The 20,662-nt window shown below is 36.7% G+C and overlaps 2 protein-coding genes across 3 annotated transcripts in view; one reads left to right on the top strand and one right to left on the bottom strand.

The window, feature by feature from the left end:
- LOC126760004 (protein gone early) overlaps nucleotides 1–20,662 on the top strand; it is an 84,634-nt gene that overhangs the window by 15,569 nt on the left and 48,403 nt on the right. Inside the window, exons 2-4 of one of the 2 annotated variants that reach the window (XM_050475319.1) lie at nucleotides 4,685–5,067; nucleotides 5,229–5,564; nucleotides 5,635–5,796. In XM_050475319.1, coding sequence (XP_050331276.1) covers nucleotides 4,791–5,067; nucleotides 5,229–5,564; nucleotides 5,635–5,796 — 775 coding nt within the window. In that variant the 5' untranslated portion in view covers nucleotides 4,685–4,790. Of the gene's footprint in view, nucleotides 1–4,684; nucleotides 5,068–5,213; nucleotides 5,565–5,634; nucleotides 5,797–20,662 lie in introns of both variants that reach the window. The other variant, XM_050475318.1, reaches the window with a different exon arrangement.
- On the bottom strand, nucleotides 6,304–11,579 carry LOC126760009 (uncharacterized). The gene is made up of 6 exons (XM_050475327.1): nucleotides 11,470–11,579; nucleotides 11,294–11,387; nucleotides 8,342–8,809; nucleotides 7,660–8,282; nucleotides 6,840–7,584; nucleotides 6,304–6,773 (listed from the first exon to the last, which is right to left on the bottom strand). The coding sequence occupies exons 4-6, from the start codon at nucleotides 7,672–7,674 to the stop codon at nucleotides 6,487–6,489; spliced, it is 1,047 nt and encodes a 348-aa protein (XP_050331284.1). The 5' UTR covers nucleotides 7,675–8,282; nucleotides 8,342–8,809; nucleotides 11,294–11,387; nucleotides 11,470–11,579; the 3' UTR covers nucleotides 6,304–6,486.

Below are 20,662 nucleotides of genomic sequence, written 5' to 3'. Positions count from 1 at the left end.
ACCCCCATATAAGAATTTGAGTGCATTTCTGTTGCTTCCATTACACTTTCATATGTTTTAGTAAATATTTATCAGCTTGTGAATTTGTGTACCGAAATGAAAGAATGCATCGAGAGCAAGCTGCATTTATTTTCGATTATTATAATTTTTGTATGTACATATGTTGTTTGTGTGCTTGCTTTACACACATTTGCCATCTGGACAGTTTCTTAATTCGTCTGATTGTAAATTAGCCTAGTGACCTATGGAAAGCGACATTGAGATATTTTAATTAACTGGTGAATATTTATATCTGTGTACATAAGTAGTACTCTCTTTTTGAGGGCCTGGTATTATTTTTGTTGCAACAGTGTAAGATATTCTCAAAAGTCGGAGATAAGGTATTCTTAGTCGAATTTTCGAGACGTTTGACTAAACGGGCGTAACGTCTTGGGGGCGGCAAAACGATCTTCGCTGTTTTTTAATATTCAGAAAAATACTTCAACAAATTTGTTTACAAAATTTATTATAAAAGATAAAGAGTTGTACACTCACAATGTAATAATCTGAATAACAATGAAAAATATTAATTTTTACTCGAATACTCTTCAGTCTTTGAATTTGTCTTATATCTTTTGGCTTATATCTTTCTTAAAAATAGTAATAGAACTTAAAGATGCACTTTTCTAGCTTTATCTAGCGACGTGTCACTCTCACAGTTAACCTATGCTTTGAATGTAACAAATACTTTTATTTCTCCAAATTTTCAAAAATTGTCTTTAAAAACTCCAATTCGGGCAAAACTTCCTGCAAATTGTGTCAAAAATGTACAAGATATAGGGCGAAAATGGGTTTTTTCTATGGCTTTTAATAAGATGTCTTGTAAATATACTATCAATTTCCTCAAAACCCGTAATGTGAGAATTTTGGAACTTCTGATTGTGCGTGGCTTCTAGTTCCTAAATTTTATATACTTAATATCGAAGATATTTTGTAAAAATTCACTTTTGTCCGAACCACCTCATGACAATTGTAGGTAGGTAGATAAAGGGGGGCGGCAAAACATCCTTGGCCCCGGGCGACCGAAGTTGTAGCTACGCCACTGCGTTCTCATAATGGAAAATTATTGCATCTTGTCTAGTCGCGTATTCTGCACCTATTTTGGCAAGCGCTCACTTCAATTTGATGAGTTGCTGCCGGCAGCGATCCCCATTAAAAATTTCACTCGGTTTTAGAAGCTCATAATACTAAACGCCCTTGTGATCCCATCAAATACAGAGCATTGCTTTAGATTCACGGATATTCGGCTTTGCCGTTGATTTCGCTGGGTGGCCAGGTTCCACAAATTATTTTTGCGTTTAGGGTTGTATTAATGGATCCATTTTTCATCACCAGGAATAATCTGATACCAAACCGATTTCTTTCCGTAGCTTCAAGCAGCATTCCAGACAACGTCTCTAGTATTCATTCATATGACTCCTTGCTTTTGAGTGTTGGTTGCTTGAGTGACTCCGAAAGATTGTGAATAGTGTTTATGGTCCTGATACTGTAACAGTCAATCATGCATTATTTGGGTTTCGTCGATTTCGTTTCGGTAGTTTTAATGTCAAAGTTGTACCACTCTCTGGAAGACCAGTTGTCGAAAATATCGATTAAATAATGGAAATTGCTGGAAATCATACAATTTGGCTATTAAAATTCAATATATTTTCTCGTAGGAATTATTAGTGTATATTTTGTTCGGCCTCCAATTCCCCCGCCTATAATTAACACTCTATGTCAAGGTCACTACAAAGCTTGAAGCATGAACACAAATATTTACACAAAACTAAAAGTTATACGCCTAAAAAAGTGACGTTGACACTTGCCCCAAGCGCATTGATGCGTCTTTAATAGAAAAAGACAAATTATTCACTGCTTGATCATCCGCCCATGTGGATCGGCGAGATTTAATGGAGTTTTAATTGCTCGGTGTGTGTTATTCTGTTCGCTTTGAAAGATTGCACCCTTAAGGGGTGCAGAGAGTAAAAAAAAAGACAAATAAATGTTAATTAGTTGCGTGGTGGTACACATTTGCAAAAATATATGTATATTTTTTAGGCTGGTATTTTATTGCCGATGTTCGATTGTATATTTTGTGTCATAAATGTCATTGACGCCACTTGTCTAAATTTTAGTGGTAGACATAGCAGATATGACAACATATATGTACACTCGTAAGTATATTTGTTATAACTGCAAAAAATAGTAAAATCAGAGCTTGAGAAAATTTATAGTAGAGGAGCAAACGACATCTATCTTCTCCTGGTTCCACCTTTTGACAGCTCCCACTTTGGAACGTTTGCGTCTGAATTGTATCTGAGGTATAACGTTTTATCTAAGATTTTATCGATATTCCAACTCTTTGATACCATTTTTAAACTATAGTACGATTTTATTTAAAGAGGTTATATTTCCAGCGATCTCGTCCTGAGGTTTGTGATTCCATGCACACCAAATATGGACGTCATACCTTTTTCAGCAGTCTGCTGTATATTTTCTCCCTTGGGATTCGCTCCATTGCCTCAAGTTCATTATGATGAGTTTTTTTCATCCATTGTCGACTCGGACTCTCGCGATTATTTTGTTTTAAAACTTCAAACAGAATCATCAATTCGTTTTAGTCGATTGTGAACTCGCGCACTCCTCCACTGTTTAAAGATATATTACTAATCCAAATAATATTCAGAAAGGATATACTCAATATAATCCGACGAAATCTTTAGGGCCTTAGCTGTCCTTGATCAACCGTATTTGTTGTTCGTCCCAAAAAATTTTGTGAATATTTTTGTACTCTTGCGACCAGTTGCTACAGAGTATTATAGTTTTGTTCACCTAACAGTTGTATGTATCACCTAAAACTAAGCGGTATAAGTATGTATATATAAATGATCAGGATGACGAGAAAAGTTGAAATACTGGTGACTGTCTGTCTGTCCGTCCGTCCGTCTGTGCTAGCTTGAGATATTTTGATGAAATTGTTATGAGGGTTTCTTAATACAAAAAAAATTTCGAGTTCATAGATGGGTGTAATCGGACCACTGCCACCCCCACAACTGAACCGAAAACCTATAAAGTGCCATAACTCAGCAATAAATTAAGATATCAAACTGAATCGCAATAGCAAGGAGAATCTGTGAGAAAAAAAAAAAATTGAAAAAGTGGGCATGGCCCCGCCCTCTAATAAGTTTAACATACATATCACCTAAACCACTAAAGCTACAAATTCAGCCAGCTCAAATATTATAAGGATTCTTCCCGACAGTATGAAAATGGATGAAATCGAAGGATAACCCCGCTCACTCCGCATATGACGGTACTGTTAAAAACTACTAAAAGCGCAATAAATCACTAACTAAATACGCCAGAGACATCAAATTTTACCTCCAAGATAGCATGAAAAGGGTTTATGGGAATCGGTGTGAAAACTGCCACCGCCCACTATTTGGTGAAATCCCATATCTCGGGACCCGAGACGACAAATCTCGACAAAATTTGGTGCGCGGCATTCTTCTCATATTCCTATGTCACAGTGTGAAATTGGATGAAATCTTACAGTAATCACGCCTACTTCCCATATAGTACAATTTAAAATTCCACCTAATTCTTTAACTTTTCAGTACACAAATCAAGAAGTAACTAGTATAACGGGATAAAACTTTGCACGTATAATGCCTTTAGTGTATGCCATCTTATGACCAAAAGTTTTCCAAATGCAACCTCCTAGGTACCGAATATTTGGACCCCAGTATTAATAGTTGACTTTTGATCAAAAATATCGTTCAATGTATGAGATACATATGTATATGTATAACTGAAAATCAGGGATAATCAATATGTGAGAAATTCCACTGAAATGAGAGAGTGTTTTTTACTCATAACTGTGTACCTTTATGCCAAAAGTAGATAAATTTGATCGAAAACTTCACCTAGCCCTATACAACTAATATCTGGATTTTCGAACATCTGGCTGACGTTACTCTATATGTCTGTTTTTTTGTTATGTGGCATGTTAATAGTATGTGGTATTGGGAAAAATGGATAAAATAAATTATAAAAGTTTAACGAACTCTTAATAGCAATCTTTTGAGAATTTGGAGATTCTATATCGTTCAGCCTTTGATGTCCATCCCGTTTGCAGAAATAACCTTAGATGGTATCCTTCTTCTTCTTCTTTATTGGCGTCGACACCGCTTACGCGATTATAGCCGAGTTAACAATAGCGCGCCAGTCGTTTCTTCTTTTCGCTACGTGGCGCCAATTGGATATTCCAAGCGAAGCCAGGTCCTTCTCCACCTGGTCCTTCCAACGGAGGGCTTCCTCTACTTCTTCTCCCGGCGGGTACTGCGTCGAATCAGAGCTGGAGTGTTTTCGTCCATTCGGACAACATGACCTAGCCAGCGTAGCCGGTGTTGTAAAATTCAGATTCAAACTCTTGTAGGTCATAATGTCTTTTCAAGAACTTTAAACACAATGAACATTTGATCTTGTGTTGATATCAGAATTTAACGCTTAACCAAATAGCCATATGAAGTAAGAAAATTTTTTGCGCCAACAAATCTAATGTTTCCTCACATAAGCCAAAACCCAAAACCACAAAATCTCAGCTACTTAAATGTATTCAATTACGATAACTAATGCTTGGTTGTTTCATTCTCTGTTACAGATATTTCGAAGCACATTACATGCGATCATTCAGAATGCCAGAGATTTAGTGGCATTTTACAACTACTTAAACATCCAAGAACTGCCGAAAATACTTGCCAATCAAAATGTCTCTTAATCAGGGAAAATATAAGCCCAGCATATGCGCTATCGATGAGGTTGACGATCGCAGCCTAAAAAACGATGATCTCCAAAAGCAACAAATCGAAGGCAGTGAAACAGCGCCCTTAACCACCAACCAACAGAAATTGCACATTGAACCCAGTAATCGTACGGGGAAGGATGTTGAATCGCAGATAGATGATAACATTGGCGGCAATGGCAACAGCAAAACGGATGGGCTCACCACCGATGCTGATAACGCACCTGCCAATGGTTTTCGTGGTGAGTGCTTACTTAAATATTTTTTAAATTTTTTATTAAATTCATATTTATCACATTCTTGTCATGCACACCTTTAAATAATTAATTTTTCATTTTCATCTCTCATTTCATATTCACGCGCATTGCTTTGATGGTGCACGCTAAAGCCTTCCTACTTCCAGGTCGCCTTTCAGTGGACGCTCTAATGCAGCTGTCGCGCAAACGTCGCATACTTTACATAACGACCGTTTGCTTTTGTGCCTTACTCTTAGTCATAATCGTCATGTTGATTGCCTTCTGGCCGGATGTGCCATTTTACTTCCGTGCCGAATTGTGTCTGGAGAAGGAATGTGTACAGACCAGCCAACAGCTGTTGCTGTGGGCCAATATATCCAAAAATCCCTGTCACGACACCTACGAATGGGCGTGTGGCAATTTTGAGCGTGAATATGCGGAAAATGATTACTATGTCATAAAGCGTGGTGAATGGAATTACAAGACCTACAATGAGTATGAAGGTAAGTCATGCGCTATTTAAATTATATTGTTTTCTACTATATTTGCTTTCTCTTCTATGTCGCCTTCAAGAGCTGAATGAGCTCAACCGTTTCATATCAATGTTGCCATCGTCTGGCGCATCATATACAGTGGAGTCAATGATATCCAGCTTGTATAGATCGTGTCGTGAAATCGATACACTCGACAAGAGTCAATCGGATTTACTGTTAAAGAAGGCGATCAAATCTGTGGGTGAGTGTTGAATTTTTTCTTTCACTTCGTTTTGGTTTAAGAAAAATTTAAAACGCTGACCGAGTTATTCGCAACAATTGAAAGCATAAGAATGATTGTAGGACAACAATGCTTAGAAAGTTGTCTTTGTATGGACAACTTTTTATTTAACGAGATATCTTCATGCATTTTGATACATATTATTACTCAAGGCAGTGCTGGAATCTCCGATGTTATTATTCAGATCGGACCACTATAGCATATAGCCTCCATACAAACTCATCAGAATAAAATTTTTGTATAGAAAACTTTTTTATGTGACGAGATATCTAAACGATATACATACATATTTCTGACGATACTGTTCAGATCGGACAAGACACTGATCTTTTTATACCCTTTATGTTATGAGAAATGCACCAGTTAGGGGAATTATAGCTTCGGTACAGCTTAAGTTACCTCTTTTTTAATATTTTATTCTCTGCTGTGAAGATTCTACTTTCTTTCTTTAAGTAACTAAGAGATAACTTTGATTTTTCGGTTTTTTATTAAAAAATTTCAGTAAAAAAATATATTTGCTCGCTGGTTTTACAGCGAACACTCTATACTCTGCTGTAGAGCAGTTATTTAAATTGATTTTGAGGTATTGCGTTTAATAAACAAAATTGACATAACAAACATTATAATTGAAAAATGCTACATAGCCTATCTTTACAAAGCTTTGGCAGGTGGCAAGTAGGTGGATGATTTAGCACCATGTGAACTGCTTTGGCTAACACCAAAGTTAGAGCTAGAAGCGCCAACCAAGCCACCGCCGCTAATGCCTCCAATGCCAGCACCGCTGCCAGAGCCATAGCTACCACCAACACCGCCACCAATACCAGCGCCATTGCCGCCAGCCTGTCCAGCACCGCCATCCAGAATGCCAACCACCGATTGTTGTTGGCCAATGCCGCCATCGGTGTGTTCGGAGGTACCTTCGATTCTGTCGTATTCGGCTGTGGAGAGTTCGGAAATTTTATTAATATTTGTTTGTTCTTACACCATTGCATATAATGCATTACCTTGAATTTGTTGTTGCGCGTGATGGGCCTCCTCTTCGGTTTTGTATTTGATAAAGAATACCTCGGGCTTGGCGGGCACGGTTGGTGCTGGTGTGGCAATGTCGTTGACTTCGAGTGATGAGTCCTTCTTGGACAGCACATAAATGACGGTCTTCTCCTCTTGTGGTGCATATTCAGCTGAGAGTTTGACATTAGCCGAGCTGGAGGATGGCGCTTTAATGAAGACGACACGGTAGTTCTTTTGTGGACGTCCAATAACGAAATGTTTGGATTTCTCTAGTGTTTCATGATCTTCAGGCGCTGAAACAGTAATGAATTGCTTATGCACCAGTGGGGCCTCAAAGACACCAGTTTGTTGTTGTTGTCCATTGTAACCACCAAATCCACCAGCACCCGCGTTGAAACCACCACCAACACTGCTGCCAAAACCACTAGAGCCGCTACCGAAGCTGCCGCCACCAAGACCACTGCCGCCACCAATTCCGCTGCCGAAACCGCCAGCGCTGTGACCAATGCTGCCACCACTGCCGAAACCACCGAAGCTTGGACCGTTGTTTGAGGCGCTGCCGAAACCTCCGAAACCACTGCCACCGCCGCTCAGGCCACCGAGTCCGCTCAGACCACCGCCAAAGCTGCTGCCACCGTGGTAAGAGCCACCCTGTGCGTTACCGCCAGAGACGCCAGCGCCATAATTGTATCCTTGTGGTTTGCCATTGGCGATTGTAACCAAAGCGCAGCAAAGTACCTTAATTTTTAAGAGAAAAAAGCGTTTATCTTCGTTTCGATTTTAGTGTAATCCTTTGAAGTGTCGATGTCTTACCAAAAATAGACGCATTTTCTGACTTATTGTTTGTTTAGTTTAGTATCAACACAAAACCACTTGCTGTTGGTTGTTCGCTGTTTAACTGATGTCTTAGCTACAGCTGATAGTGCTTTTTATAGCCACTATGATACGCACAGATGAGCTACTGGTTCCTCATTGCAATTCGTCTAACGGCTTTGGGGCATCCATCGCATAAAACGCAATCCAATATTTTTTTTTTTATTATGACGCCCAAAAAGTTAATAACTAAGAGTTTTTTTTATGCATTGAAAACAAAAACAAAAAAACATTTATCATTTTTTTGATTTGCTTTCTGATTAATTGTAGCTTAATTATGAGTAGTAATAAGCCGTTGGCGCGCATGCTCATTCAGCGCTTGAGCTTAACTTGTCATGAGTCAACAACATACATACATATGTACTATTGCAAATCGCAGCATTCATATCAACCTAGTATTCGATTGTAGGTATGTTTCTGCGCATGTGCAAACATGTCTAATATTTTTCTTAATCACACTTCAAAAACCGAGCACGCCTCCTTCATTCTCTACTCCTCTTAGCGATATACTGATGTTTTGTTGTTATTGTGCGCGCTAATCTTTGCATATTTAACGGTGCTTTCTGCAGAGGAGCTTCGACAATTTAATTGTTACAAAAAAACTTATTAATTATGCACTCACCTAATCGCATAACAATCGGTCACATCCATAAATGAGACGCAATGCACAATGCAGTGCCGCGAGCAGGGTGGACATTGGGCGAGACCAACAGCATTCGGTACGAATTTCCTAGCGCTCGGTCTTATTGCAAGTATCACTGTTTTGACAGCGTTTTATTTTAATCCGCCGTCACCTCAACAAAAACGCACATAAATCAAAATGCCTTTGTCATAGATCATTGTACCGCCTTTCAATCTATTGTGGTGTGGTGTCCACTTTGAAGTATGCAAATATGACATTGTGCCGATTCGCGAATTGGCCAATTCATTAAGCGCTGCCAAAACGAGAATTTCGCCAATTTCATTGCGTCTGCGCGTTTGTCTGTTGTAGCCGGCTCACGGGAGTTGTCGTTTGTGTCGAGATAGGTTTGATGAAATCACTGATGTCTTTTTGTTTAACAGTCATTAGATTAGCGCTAGTCAGCTGCGACTGCAAATGCAAAAATATTAAATTAATATTAAAAATATAGGAAATACCGTTTAAAGGTTGCATGCACCCGTGTGTGATAAAACTGGTTCTCAAAATTTGCTAGATAATTATTCCTATCAACGCAAGTGCTTAAGCTATTTAAGTGGGTGCTTGAATGAAAAAGAAGTTATAACTGAATTGTGTCGCCTTAGATTAACATTATGCTTTCGTTAGATACAGATGATAGTATATTAACAAGCTATGCATAAAACATTTATTGCAACCTAATATAATAGGTTAAGCTCTTCTTCTTACAACAGCCGACAGTCGCTGTTTGGCGCCAATTCGAGATTCCAAGCGTAAGCAAGTCCTTCTCCATTTGGTCTTTCCAACAGAGTGGATGTCTTCCTCTTCCTTTGCTTTCCCCGGCAAGTACTGCGCCGAATACTCCCAGAGCTGGAGTAGTTTTATTCATATAGAAGACATGACCTAGCCAGCGTAGTCGCTGTCTCTTGATTCGCTGAGATATATATATATTTCGTACAGCTCATCGTTCCATCGACTGCGGTATTCTCTTGAAAACTCGTAACGCCAACTCATCAGGTATTGTCATCGTTCATGCCTTTGCACTTATAGAATTTCATCTTTGGTCATTGTCTACTCAGTCCAAAGTAGCACCTGTTGGCAGGAGTTATTCTGCGTTGGATAGTCGAGACTGGCGTTGTTGTTGGTGTTAATACTTGTTCCTAGATAGATGAGATTATCTGCGACTTCGATGTTATGACTATCACAGTGACATACATACGTTTTATGCAGTCTGGAGAAACCCGAACTAACGGCGCGGTTATTATGGCCAATGATATAAATATCATCGGCGTACGCTAGCAGCTGTACACTCTTGTAGAAAAATATACCTTCTCTATTCAGCTCTGCAGCTTAAATCGCAAGGTAGAGAGTCGCTTTGTCTGAAATCTCGTTTGGAACTTTAGGTATTGTTCAACGTTGGTTTACGCAGCCGTATTAACTTTACGGGGATACCAAATTCAGACATCACGGCATAAAGAGAGCTCCTTTTCGTGCTGTTAAAAGCAGCTTTGAAATCGACGAAGAAGTGGTGTGTGTCTGAGCAAGCTTATCCCAAGGTAGTAGGTGCATGTTGTGGAGTCTCCCTTTTTGTAGATTGGACCAACGACACTTAAATTACAATCGTCGGGCATGCTTTCATACAAAGAAGCTGTATTTCAATAGCTTGGTCTGCAATCCATCGGCCCCCACCGCTTTGTTTTTCTTCAAACGGGTAATTGCTATTTGAACTTCTTCATGGTCGAGCAATGGAAAGTCTGCTCCATCGCCATCGATTGGGGAATCGGTTTCGCTGCCATTCGGTAGGCTGGAGAAGTGTTCCCTCAATCATTTCAGAATTTCCGTTTGCTCTGGGCATCAGTCACTAGATCACCTCTGAGGGTTCCAACCAAGTATGCTCCAGTCTTGAAACCTTATGTTAGTCGCCGCATGTTTTCGTAGATTTTTCGAGCATTACCCCTGTCGGCCAGCTTGTCAAGTTCTTCATACTCACGCAATTTGACCTCTTTCTTTTTTGTCTGCAAATGCGTCTCGATTCCCTCTTCAATTCCCGGTATCTATCCCATCCCGCACGTGTTGTGGTCGATTGTAAAGTTGCGTGGTAGGCAGTTTGTTTTCTTTCCGCTGCGACACGGCACTTCTCGTCGTAACAGCTGTTCATTTGCCTTTTCCGAAAACGTAAGGAGCGTGGTGTCTCATTACTGACCATAATTTTGACCTGATCATATTTCGATAAATTTAGCCTTATGTTTGAAATCTGGGAAGTTTGTATACGTATACTATATCTTCTTAATTTCCCTATGCCTTTTCCATTTCTAAGCCTATGTAACTACAATATGCACAACACACTTTATCTCAGGCCTTAAAAGTAACATATAGTACATATATTTCTCTATGTAAAGAGGAATTCTTCTTTTTATGCAATACAAAAAAATTGTTGCTGGGCATTTTTTTGAAATCAAGTTAAGATGCTTTTGTTGTTTTGGTTATTTTAAGCGGGTGCTAGTGGTTAAAAAACCAATCTTCCTATTAATTAAAGAGATATCTGTGGTTTTAACAACTAATCACACAAATGCGGAAATATTAATAGATTTTTGTTAAATAATTAATTATTTCACGCTTTCGAAAAAAACGAGCAAAGTATATTGAGATGTACGCAAATAAGAAAGAGCAGCATATGAGAGCGTAGTTCCTTGAAATCTCAACAAAGTGAATTAGCGTTTCAAACAACAGAGATCTACATTATTATCCATGATATGTACAAGAATTTGTTTCCAACCCTCATAATGGTTTTGATAATGAAATATATTTTAATATTTTTTATTTTATGCATATCTTAAATCTACGTATTAGGCAAGTAATAATACAAAATTTTCAACTTTCGGCTTATTTTTTAAAATTTTCATATTTCAGTTGACTAACCTTTAAATTGCGGGCCTCTAATTCCTTTAATACTTCATTATTTGCTCTGTTTTCGTCTTGATTGCATGTTGGGGTGAAATAATGAGATATTTTACTAAGTAGAAAAAAATAATTATTATTAACTCATTATAAATATTTCAAGCAAAATAGTTTAGCAAAAAATTCTCACAACTCACGGCTTTTATTTGGTATCTATTTTGCGAAGCTTTTCTTTTTACACACAAACTTGATTGAAATCATTTTACGAATGACAACAATTAAAATTTCTTCACTGCTAGCTCTTCAACTCGCCGAGTGCTTGTGACGATGAATGAGTTTAGTTAGTTCGAACGATCACTTAAACTGGAGCAACTCAAAATGAGTGTAGTTCCACAAAAGCTAACAACAAATAAACACATATAAGTAAACAGAAAGGTGATTTGAGTGAAAATTAAAGCTTTTTGCTAGGGTGGTCGGATTTGAGATTTTTTAAATTAGCGTGCTGAATATTAAATTTTGAATTTTTAAGTTATCAGTTTGTAAGACTAAGTAAAATTAGTCTAAATTAATTTTATGTTATTATTTTTATTTTAGACCAGGAAAAATTATTAAAAAAAAAGAAATAAAATTAATTAAAAAAATAATAATAATAATTTAATATAAGGTCATTATCGTACGATGAAACCCATTGGAAGTGAAATATGAAATATCAAAATTAAAGGAAAAATAATTTCCGGGCAATTTTGGTTCGGAAAGAGAAAGGGGAGGGAATGATTGAATTTTTAAGAGTTGAAAACGGTTGAACTCATTTTCTGACAAAACTAGGAATCCTATAGAAAAAAGTTACACCACAAAGTTGTGGGAAATAATTATTACTATTAACACATATTTCACGTAACCTCAAAATGTTTGTGAAAAATTAAAATATTGATGTTTTGGATTTTTTATTTTTATCTTGAAAAAAAAAATGTTGTCTTTGACTAAGACTGAGTAAACTTATCTTCTTATGATCCAAATACAATTAATAGTAATACAGTTTTTAATATAAAATATTAATGAGGAAACTACGAACTTTCAAGTATTATCACGTCAATTTGTCATTTGCTCTCTTACTCTTTATGTTTTTTGATATCTCTTCTTTATGATGCTATAAAAAAAACAAATATTACTTTAGTAAATTTTCTCAAAAATGCCAAACAGACCCCACTAAAAACCCCTGGGTATATTAACATTTGCTGTCAAAATCGTTTCACTAACTATGTGTTAGGTTTCCAATCCATCCAATAAAGCATGTCAATATTTTTGCTTAAGGCGCACATGGGTTTCCTGTGGTAAAAAACCGCCTTTTTCAAAAATTTTTTCTCATATAAGAAATTAAATATTTTATTAGATTTTTTTATAGTTATTAACATCCTTTATTAACAAAAAAATCTGAAATATTTGGGAAAAAATATTATAAAACTGGCCATTGCGACGACATTTCCGGTGACCCTTCGTAAAAAAGATGTGGCCGCATTGGCAGGATTCCTTCTTACAGGATCATATAAAGTGAAAAAAACGTGTCTTAGTTAAAACTTTAACTTAGAACTTGGACGAAGGAAAAAAACTGGAAGGTTGTGTAGTTCTCTCTTGTTGAAACCTGTAAACCCATATAACCCCTTAATTTTTTACCATGTTCAAGTTCACAAAAGCTTTAGGATTAAATGCCATTTCGTACTTTAGCTAAAGTTATTGCTCTAAGATTTTGTCTGTTTGCTTCAGCCTGAGCAGACCAAAAGCCTGGTTTCTAAATACATGTGTCATGTGAAGTGATTTCATAGGGTCTTGACTTGTAATTAAAATGTCATTGTGGGGAAGGGTGTGAGTTTGGTTTACAGCGTGGTTGCTGTTGGTCTTCATAATCGTACTTGGGGAGTTGATAGCATCGCCTTTGTAGAGTGCAACCGAAAGTAGTTGTTGACATATCAAAACCCTCCTAACCGTCAATCGCAATCACCACAATCGTTTTCGCTTGACATCGTCGTAAGTGACAGACCATCACCACTAAACAGTAGGCATTCGTTTCAGAAATGTTGCGATTCAACAATGATTCGCAGATGGAAATTCGGACCATAAGGTTTTTCTTCTGTTTCTGTTTGCATCTGGCCTTATTGAAATGGTTCCTAACCATTTAGTATGTGGGCAATCGAAACATTGGTTACATGAGGATCGGATTCGGTGATTTATAAATTTTTTAATGACAATTGGTCAATTTTTGATTCATGCTTAAACAGTACTGGGGTTCCATTTCGAGTTTCCCCATTTAAAAAAAAAAACACAGAAGCTTCAAATGTTTATTATAATTCGAAAGAACATTCTTTGGAATTATTTTTTTGAAAATTATTTCTTTTAAATGTTGGCCGCGGCTACGTAGATAGAGTTGAGTCTAATTCGAGCATTTCGACTGGTAACTGGCGAATGACATGCGAGATGTTTCGCTCTAAGGCCTGAATCGAAGCAGGATTGTTCGCATAAACTTTAAACTTTACGTATCCCCACAGTAAAAAGTCTATATCCCACTATAAATCCATTGGTTGATGCGGTGTGGGAGGTAGTGCTGTTTTGACATTGACGGTTACATTCCCAGCGATGATTCCACCGGCCCATAAACCACACAAAACCTTTGTTTATTCTGGATAAAATGGTATCTCTTGAATTTCTTCAGGTTGCTCTTCGTCCCAAATGCGGCAATTTTCCTTGTTTACATACCCATTGAGACAGAAATGACCCTCATAGCTGAACAAAATTGTGCTCGAAAACGTCGGATCTTCTTGGAATTTTGGAAGCCATGTCGCTTGGGAAGCTCAAGCGGCTTCAGTTCTTGCCTTGCACAAGCTATATTTTGTACGCCAAGTCGTTCCATATGTCAGAGTCCGAGTTACTGCGAACGGCGCCGAATCAACTCTCTACGGTATTCGTGTACACTCTCAGTTACGGCTGCTATAGTTTCTTCAATGCGTGCTAGGCGTGGTCTATTCGGTCGAATAGTATCCAACAATGATTGCTGGGTCTTAAAATGGGTGACTGTGTTGCGAATAGTACGCTCTATAGGCCGATTATGTTGATCATAAGTTGAGCGAAGCGCGCTAAACACTTTCTTTAAATTTTCGTAATAAAGTTGAATAATTTGTAAACGTTGTTCGGGCGTAAGTTTTTCCATGATGAAATGCCAAACAATACTGAACAAAAATAACATGACAGCTTGACACGACTCAATCGTGATCTGTCAGAAAAAGGCTATTGAAAAAAGTATCTCTATTTAGATCACCCGTTATTTGTTTTAACTTGACTTTATACATTATAAATCTAAAATCGATTAATCTGTCAATTATTTCAAAATCATTACGAAAACTGAAAAGTAGTTTGAAAAGCATATGCGCGCAATGTGCCTAAAAATAAAACACCTTGATTAAAAATATTTGTAAGTGATATACATATGTATCTGCAACTGCATAGTAACAGCATTTTTCTTAAGCGATCGAAATCATCGCATTAATATGCACTTACATACAGACACATTTATTTTAGGTGGCAAAGCGCATGCGTCGCTTATGCCACCGGCCACAACCGCAAGTCACGGCATAAATTTTGACCACGTGTGATTTGTAATTCCTCGCCCAAATCTATAATTTATCTGGAAGTAATGCAAATTATGTCGAATGAATGCAGCCCTGCATATTTGCATATTTTTAAACTCTAATTTTAAATTTCTGAATTTTTTTCCACGGCTGCAACCATGAGAATATACACACACATATGTGTGGGTATGTTTGCTAGTGTTTATCTTCTATTGTCCACTCGTTTAGTTTGGTAGCATTTCATTTGCATAAACATTGCAACACAACTCGAATGCACTCATATGCATCCACCTGTGTTTGTAAGCATTTTTCTTAACGCACGAGAGCATTGCATTCCAACAAGTGCCGTTGTCGACGACCTTTAACTCGCAAATATGACACTAGGATGGTGATAATTACGAGCTTCGGCTCTGTTAATGTGTGTACAAGTATGTACATATTTGGACTGATATTTTTAAACATTTCTTGTTCATTGCTGTTTTTTTATTTTATTTTTTCATGTTTTTGTTTTTTTATTTTATTTTGTCATGTTTTTGTTTTTTTTTCTTTTATTTTATTTTGTCATGTTTTTGTTTTTTTTTTTAATTTTTTATTTTATCTTGTTTTTTTTTTTTTATTTTCTCTTCTTTCAATTTTTGTTTTTAGTTTTTTATTTTTATTTTTTTTTTGTTTTCGCTGACTCATTTACGTTTAGCGCCTACATTGCTTGCCATAAGTGGTCGTTTAACTAATGATGCTGTTGTTATTGTTGCCCTTATGATTTATGCGCCATTTGTACTTGAGCCAATCTACATAGGTGGCCTAACAAACGACTTTTGTCGTCACCACTGACCAAACTGACCAACGCGAAACGAGCAACCAACCAACTAATCAGCAAAACCAGCAACCAATCCGTGCGCGGCACCGACCGCTACGCAACCAATGGCCGGTGCTATTAATCGCTGCCTTATTAAGTAGAATACGCACACATGTGTTTTGGGGTAGACATATTACTACAGACATTCGTACGCATAGCTTAGTGATATCTTTATTGTGGGTTTTACTCGCATAAATTGCCAATAATTCCGTGGATTTAATGAAGCATGGAGAATTTGTTAAGTGCGACTTGTCTGCGCCCAACGCGACGCGGCGGCTTTGATTGGGAGCATATACAGTATTGGCCAAAGGTGAAGCACCGCTTTAGAGCAACATATTGCTGCAAAGTATAATAGTTTTGTTTTGTAAAACTAGTCGCTATAGATATGCAATCATAAATATCAAAACGATCAGAATAACGAATCGATTTGAATTCCATGTATTTTTCTGTTTGCCTGACCATCTGCCAGGACTTTTTCTAATAATTTTCATATTATCGATATCATAAAAGTTCTGAAACTCTCAAAAAACTGACTCGAAATCAGGAGAATGAGTCCGAATTCTCCCGATCCGTTGCATAAGAAAAAATCCAGACCAATATATTTGTGTCAAAAAAGTACCCGGGAATTGTAATGCAAATTCTCCGAGTAAACGATATTTAAAAAAAATTGTAGTTTGCTAAATTGGCAGGACTGTGCTTAATTACTATGCTAAATACGAGGGCGATCTGTCAACCAGTTTGTTTACAGCAGCTGCTTAAGTCGGTACACCTCAGTAGTGCGTTCCGATTTTTGCAATGGACAAAAGTACCAAACGAAGTCTTAAATTTTGTATTTCTAACCAAATTTCGTATGCGGAATCGTTGTGAATGTTGAAAAAAGTTTATGATGATTCAAAAACACAATCTTTCGAGTGGTATAAAGTTTTCAAGAATGGCCGAGAGAACATTACATGCCCCTTTCTGGACGGCCTTCGACCTCTTCAACTGATGAAAATATTAAAAAAATGAAGGATATGATGAATCGTCAGGCAAGTATTAGAGAGATGACAAGAGAGCTCAACATTTGTCGCTGATTTGGTGGATGTTTTGGGTATGAAACGCGTTTTTGCTCGACTTGTCGCGATAAAGCTGATTTTTTTTTTTTCAAAAAGAGTAGGTAAGGTAAGGTCTCTTTGGACATATTTGATCGTGCGAATTCCGATCATACATTCATGGAGATCATTATAACCGTCGACGAGGCATGGGTTTATGAGTTTGATATGCAAACAAGTCAATAATCATTGAAACAGAGGAAAAAAAACGAGCCAAAACCAAAATAAATTCGCTCAAAAATCAAGGTGATGTTCATAGTTAATTTTTTACGATATTCGTGGTTTGGTGCATGATGAATTTGTTCCGGAGGTACAAACGGCAAATAAGGAATTGGCCATATTGAGGCGTTTGCGTGAGAACGTCCTTCGAAAAAAAAAAATTCCAATGGAATTTTGGAAGAACAATTCATGGCAACCATTCCGTCGAACGTTTTCGGGCAATGTAAAAAGGTGTTTTATTTTTGGCCAACACTGTATTTATACATATTTCGTTATACAAAAACCTTAAAAAATTTATTTATAAGCTCCTTTTTAATAATCCTAATATTTATGTTTGCATATTATGTATAATTTAAAATGACACCATCTAACGTTAAATCGGGGTATATATAGTATACAGATTATGCGCGTGCTGTCACAATTCGTTTGGACCGTCATATTTTGCCAATTTTGATAAAGCGTCGGCATTTGTAAAGTGTTGATACAAAAATATATATGCAACATGCATATCTATTTGCACTAAAAACTCTGTACGATTTCGCAGCGTTTCTTTCAATCGTTTACAATGTTTTATGATATAATTTATTGTGTTATAATCAAAATAAAGGGTTTTCCAATAATGACAGGGAAACTTGGTATTAGAAGGTCCATGTTCGCTATTAAGTAGAGATATTGACAGTCCAAATGACATGATTTCTCGCTGTAGGGCCTATTCAAGTGGTCTACAATGAACTTAATGCTTAACTTGATGTTGAATCTGATCGATAATCTAGGTTATATTTTGTAGAAGACATTTGAAGTATTCTCAGACTACTAGAGTTTTTTTTTAGGAAATATCCATATTTGATATTAGTCATATGAAATGCACTTGCTTGTACATTGTTCAAATTGGGCGGAAAGAAATCGCTTTTCTTCAACCTTTACCAATGCCCGATTGCCGAGGAATAAATAATTGCTTTCCGCTAAATTTGGTTCGTAATTATTTCAATACATCCTTAGCCAATTCGCACCAAAACCGCGCCTATATTTTTTGCAACGCCACTTCTAATTCCTTGCGATTATGTCACTTATTGTCATTATACATAACTATATCTTTCAATAAAGATTTAGAAATATAATATTGCGACGATATGGGGAAAACTCTCATAAAAAAATTGGAAAACTCTTAGAATTGATCATTATGGGAGATACATTATTTCAAGGAAATCAAGTAGGAACCTAGGATCTTCCCCTAGTCATTATATATATGTATATGTATGTACCGGGTTTTTCAATAGCGTTGATATGATCCGCTCGAAGTAATGAAAATATTGCTGCCGTTCAGGCAAGTGTTGCTGAAGACCGCGATTTGTCGATTCTCAGATGTTTTCAAGGATTGGGACTGTCTCAAATCACCATTCCTGGCAGATTTTCAGAGAGGATTTGAGCTTGCATCCGTATATAATTGCTCTCACTCATGAACTGAAGTGATTGTACCACCGTAAACGTCGCGAATTTGCCGATTCATCGCGAGTTAAATACGTTTAATGACAGCCTAGTAATTGGGTAACATTGTTTCACGAACGTTAACGTGACGCTGTTTTACGAAAAAATTTTGTGATTTTGAAACCAATAGCGTTTTGACTATTCTTAGGCCCAAATGGTCTTTCACCGATATTCCAACGATGCCAGTAAGGTTCCTGACAGTAAATCGTCGATTCGTAAACACCAATCCCTTTGTTTTATTGCCTTGTTGATCATCACTTGATGTTCATGGCCGTCCTGGCGGTTGTTCGTTTTCAACGCCTTCTTGACTTTCTCTAAATAATTTGTATCAACCAAAAACACTTGCTCGTGAAGACCTTTTCTAACATTCTGAACTTTTTGGCATCAGAAATTTGATTCCGCATACAAAATTTAATGAAACTTCTTTGTAGAAAAATTTTAATTTTCGTAAAGATCGCCGAATGCACTTTATGTACCACAGAAAGACAAGCGTATACTAAGCACTAATGAAATTTAAATTAAGAAGTCTTACTTTGTTCACAGTAATAATTAGTGTTTTTTGTTTCTAAATCATATCACTCTTATTGGAAAACCCTGTATATGTTGAAAACCCTGTTGATTCTGTTTAATAAAATCATTTATGCATCAGATTTATTTTGATGAATGGACTAAGTTTAGTTAATAAAATTAAATTGAATATATTTTTATGTTGCGTTTTATCTTCTTCATTTTGTTAATATCACCCATTGTTATTGTTAATTAATTATCTACTGTCATGGAAAAGTTGTGGGTGGTGATTTAACATTTTTCAATATGATATTTCGAATCATAACACTGTTTTAAAATAATATATGAATTGGGTATTTAGACGCGCTTGTCACAAATATATTGTACTCAATTGAAACATAATTTTTTTATACATAACACCCACTCTTTATTCAAATGTCAGAAACATTGGGTTAATTAGTTTCATACATTTTATTATTTGTTAGATGTTCACCTTCAGATTCTGATATAGTTTGCGGTTTCACGAAGCAAATATATATTTTTCTTTTAAACCAAGTTATATTGCATATATGTATGTACATATATAAATGTATATTCATTCCGTTTTGTTCGATAAAGTTTTGCCATCTTGAAACTAATTTCATAATGTCACTCTCACAGAAACCCTCATCCCTATTAACAAAAAACAGGGACAGTCAATTTTCGCAAGTTTTTCTTGAGGCAAATTTTTCACGGCAAAATTATTTTCATAATCATTTGGTGCCAGGTTAGATGCATAAGAACCTCCCAACTAAGTTCCAGGAGTTTCTGGCGAGTGACTAACGAGTGCCTGGCTTGTCCTGATGAATAACAATTCAACTCTTTTTAGGGAGAGCATGCCGCTTTTGTACGACTGCTTTCTTCTGACGCTCCATTTGTTGGCAGTATCGGACCAAATTAAGAGTTTGGCCGCAGAGCAGCAGCTTATAGTAGAAGATTTTTTGAAAATTCCACAAAAGACATAACAAAATGCTCCTATAACTGTTAATCCTGGGTTGGTTAACGTTTGTGCCAACTCTCCGCCATTTCAATCGTAATTAATAGGAGCCATCAACCGATGATGAGTTCTTCGATCGCTTGATATACAAGTATGTAATTAGTTTTTATATATGATATTCGATTTTAAAACTGTTTTTAAGCCACTACGATGCCCCTTGAGTTATACATACATACATACGATTATATTAGAACATTATTTGTAACGTTTTTGCTATCATCGATAATTGTAAAATAATGCTTGAACTATGTTGAGCTGAAGGGGCTTTATTAAATTGTGCATTTTTCATCCAAAAGCTTTACATACATATTGATTCTATACTTTCCAGTTATTAATTAAACAACATGCAGCGTGTTGTTGTCAACCGAAAATTGTTCACCAAAAGTGTTAATATGTCACCAGAAGTTAATGTCAAGGTTGAACCGTATTTTACACTCTTCGGCGGCACGACAACGAATAGCGGCCGAATCAAAGCAAACACCGGTAGTCTTTGTTATTGAATTTACACAATGATCACTCATCGTGGAATTATACAAAAAACCCAACTTAAATTACTTACCATTTGCCATTAAGTTGTCA

The sequence above is a fragment of the Bactrocera neohumeralis genome, chromosome 5 (genome assembly GCF_024586455.1).
Source record: "Bactrocera neohumeralis isolate Rockhampton chromosome 5, APGP_CSIRO_Bneo_wtdbg2-racon-allhic-juicebox.fasta_v2, whole genome shotgun sequence".
NCBI lineage: Eukaryota > Metazoa > Arthropoda > Insecta > Diptera > Tephritidae > Bactrocera > Bactrocera neohumeralis.
Note: the sequence above shows the minus strand (reverse complement) of the source record. Positions and strands in the feature narration are given on the sequence as shown.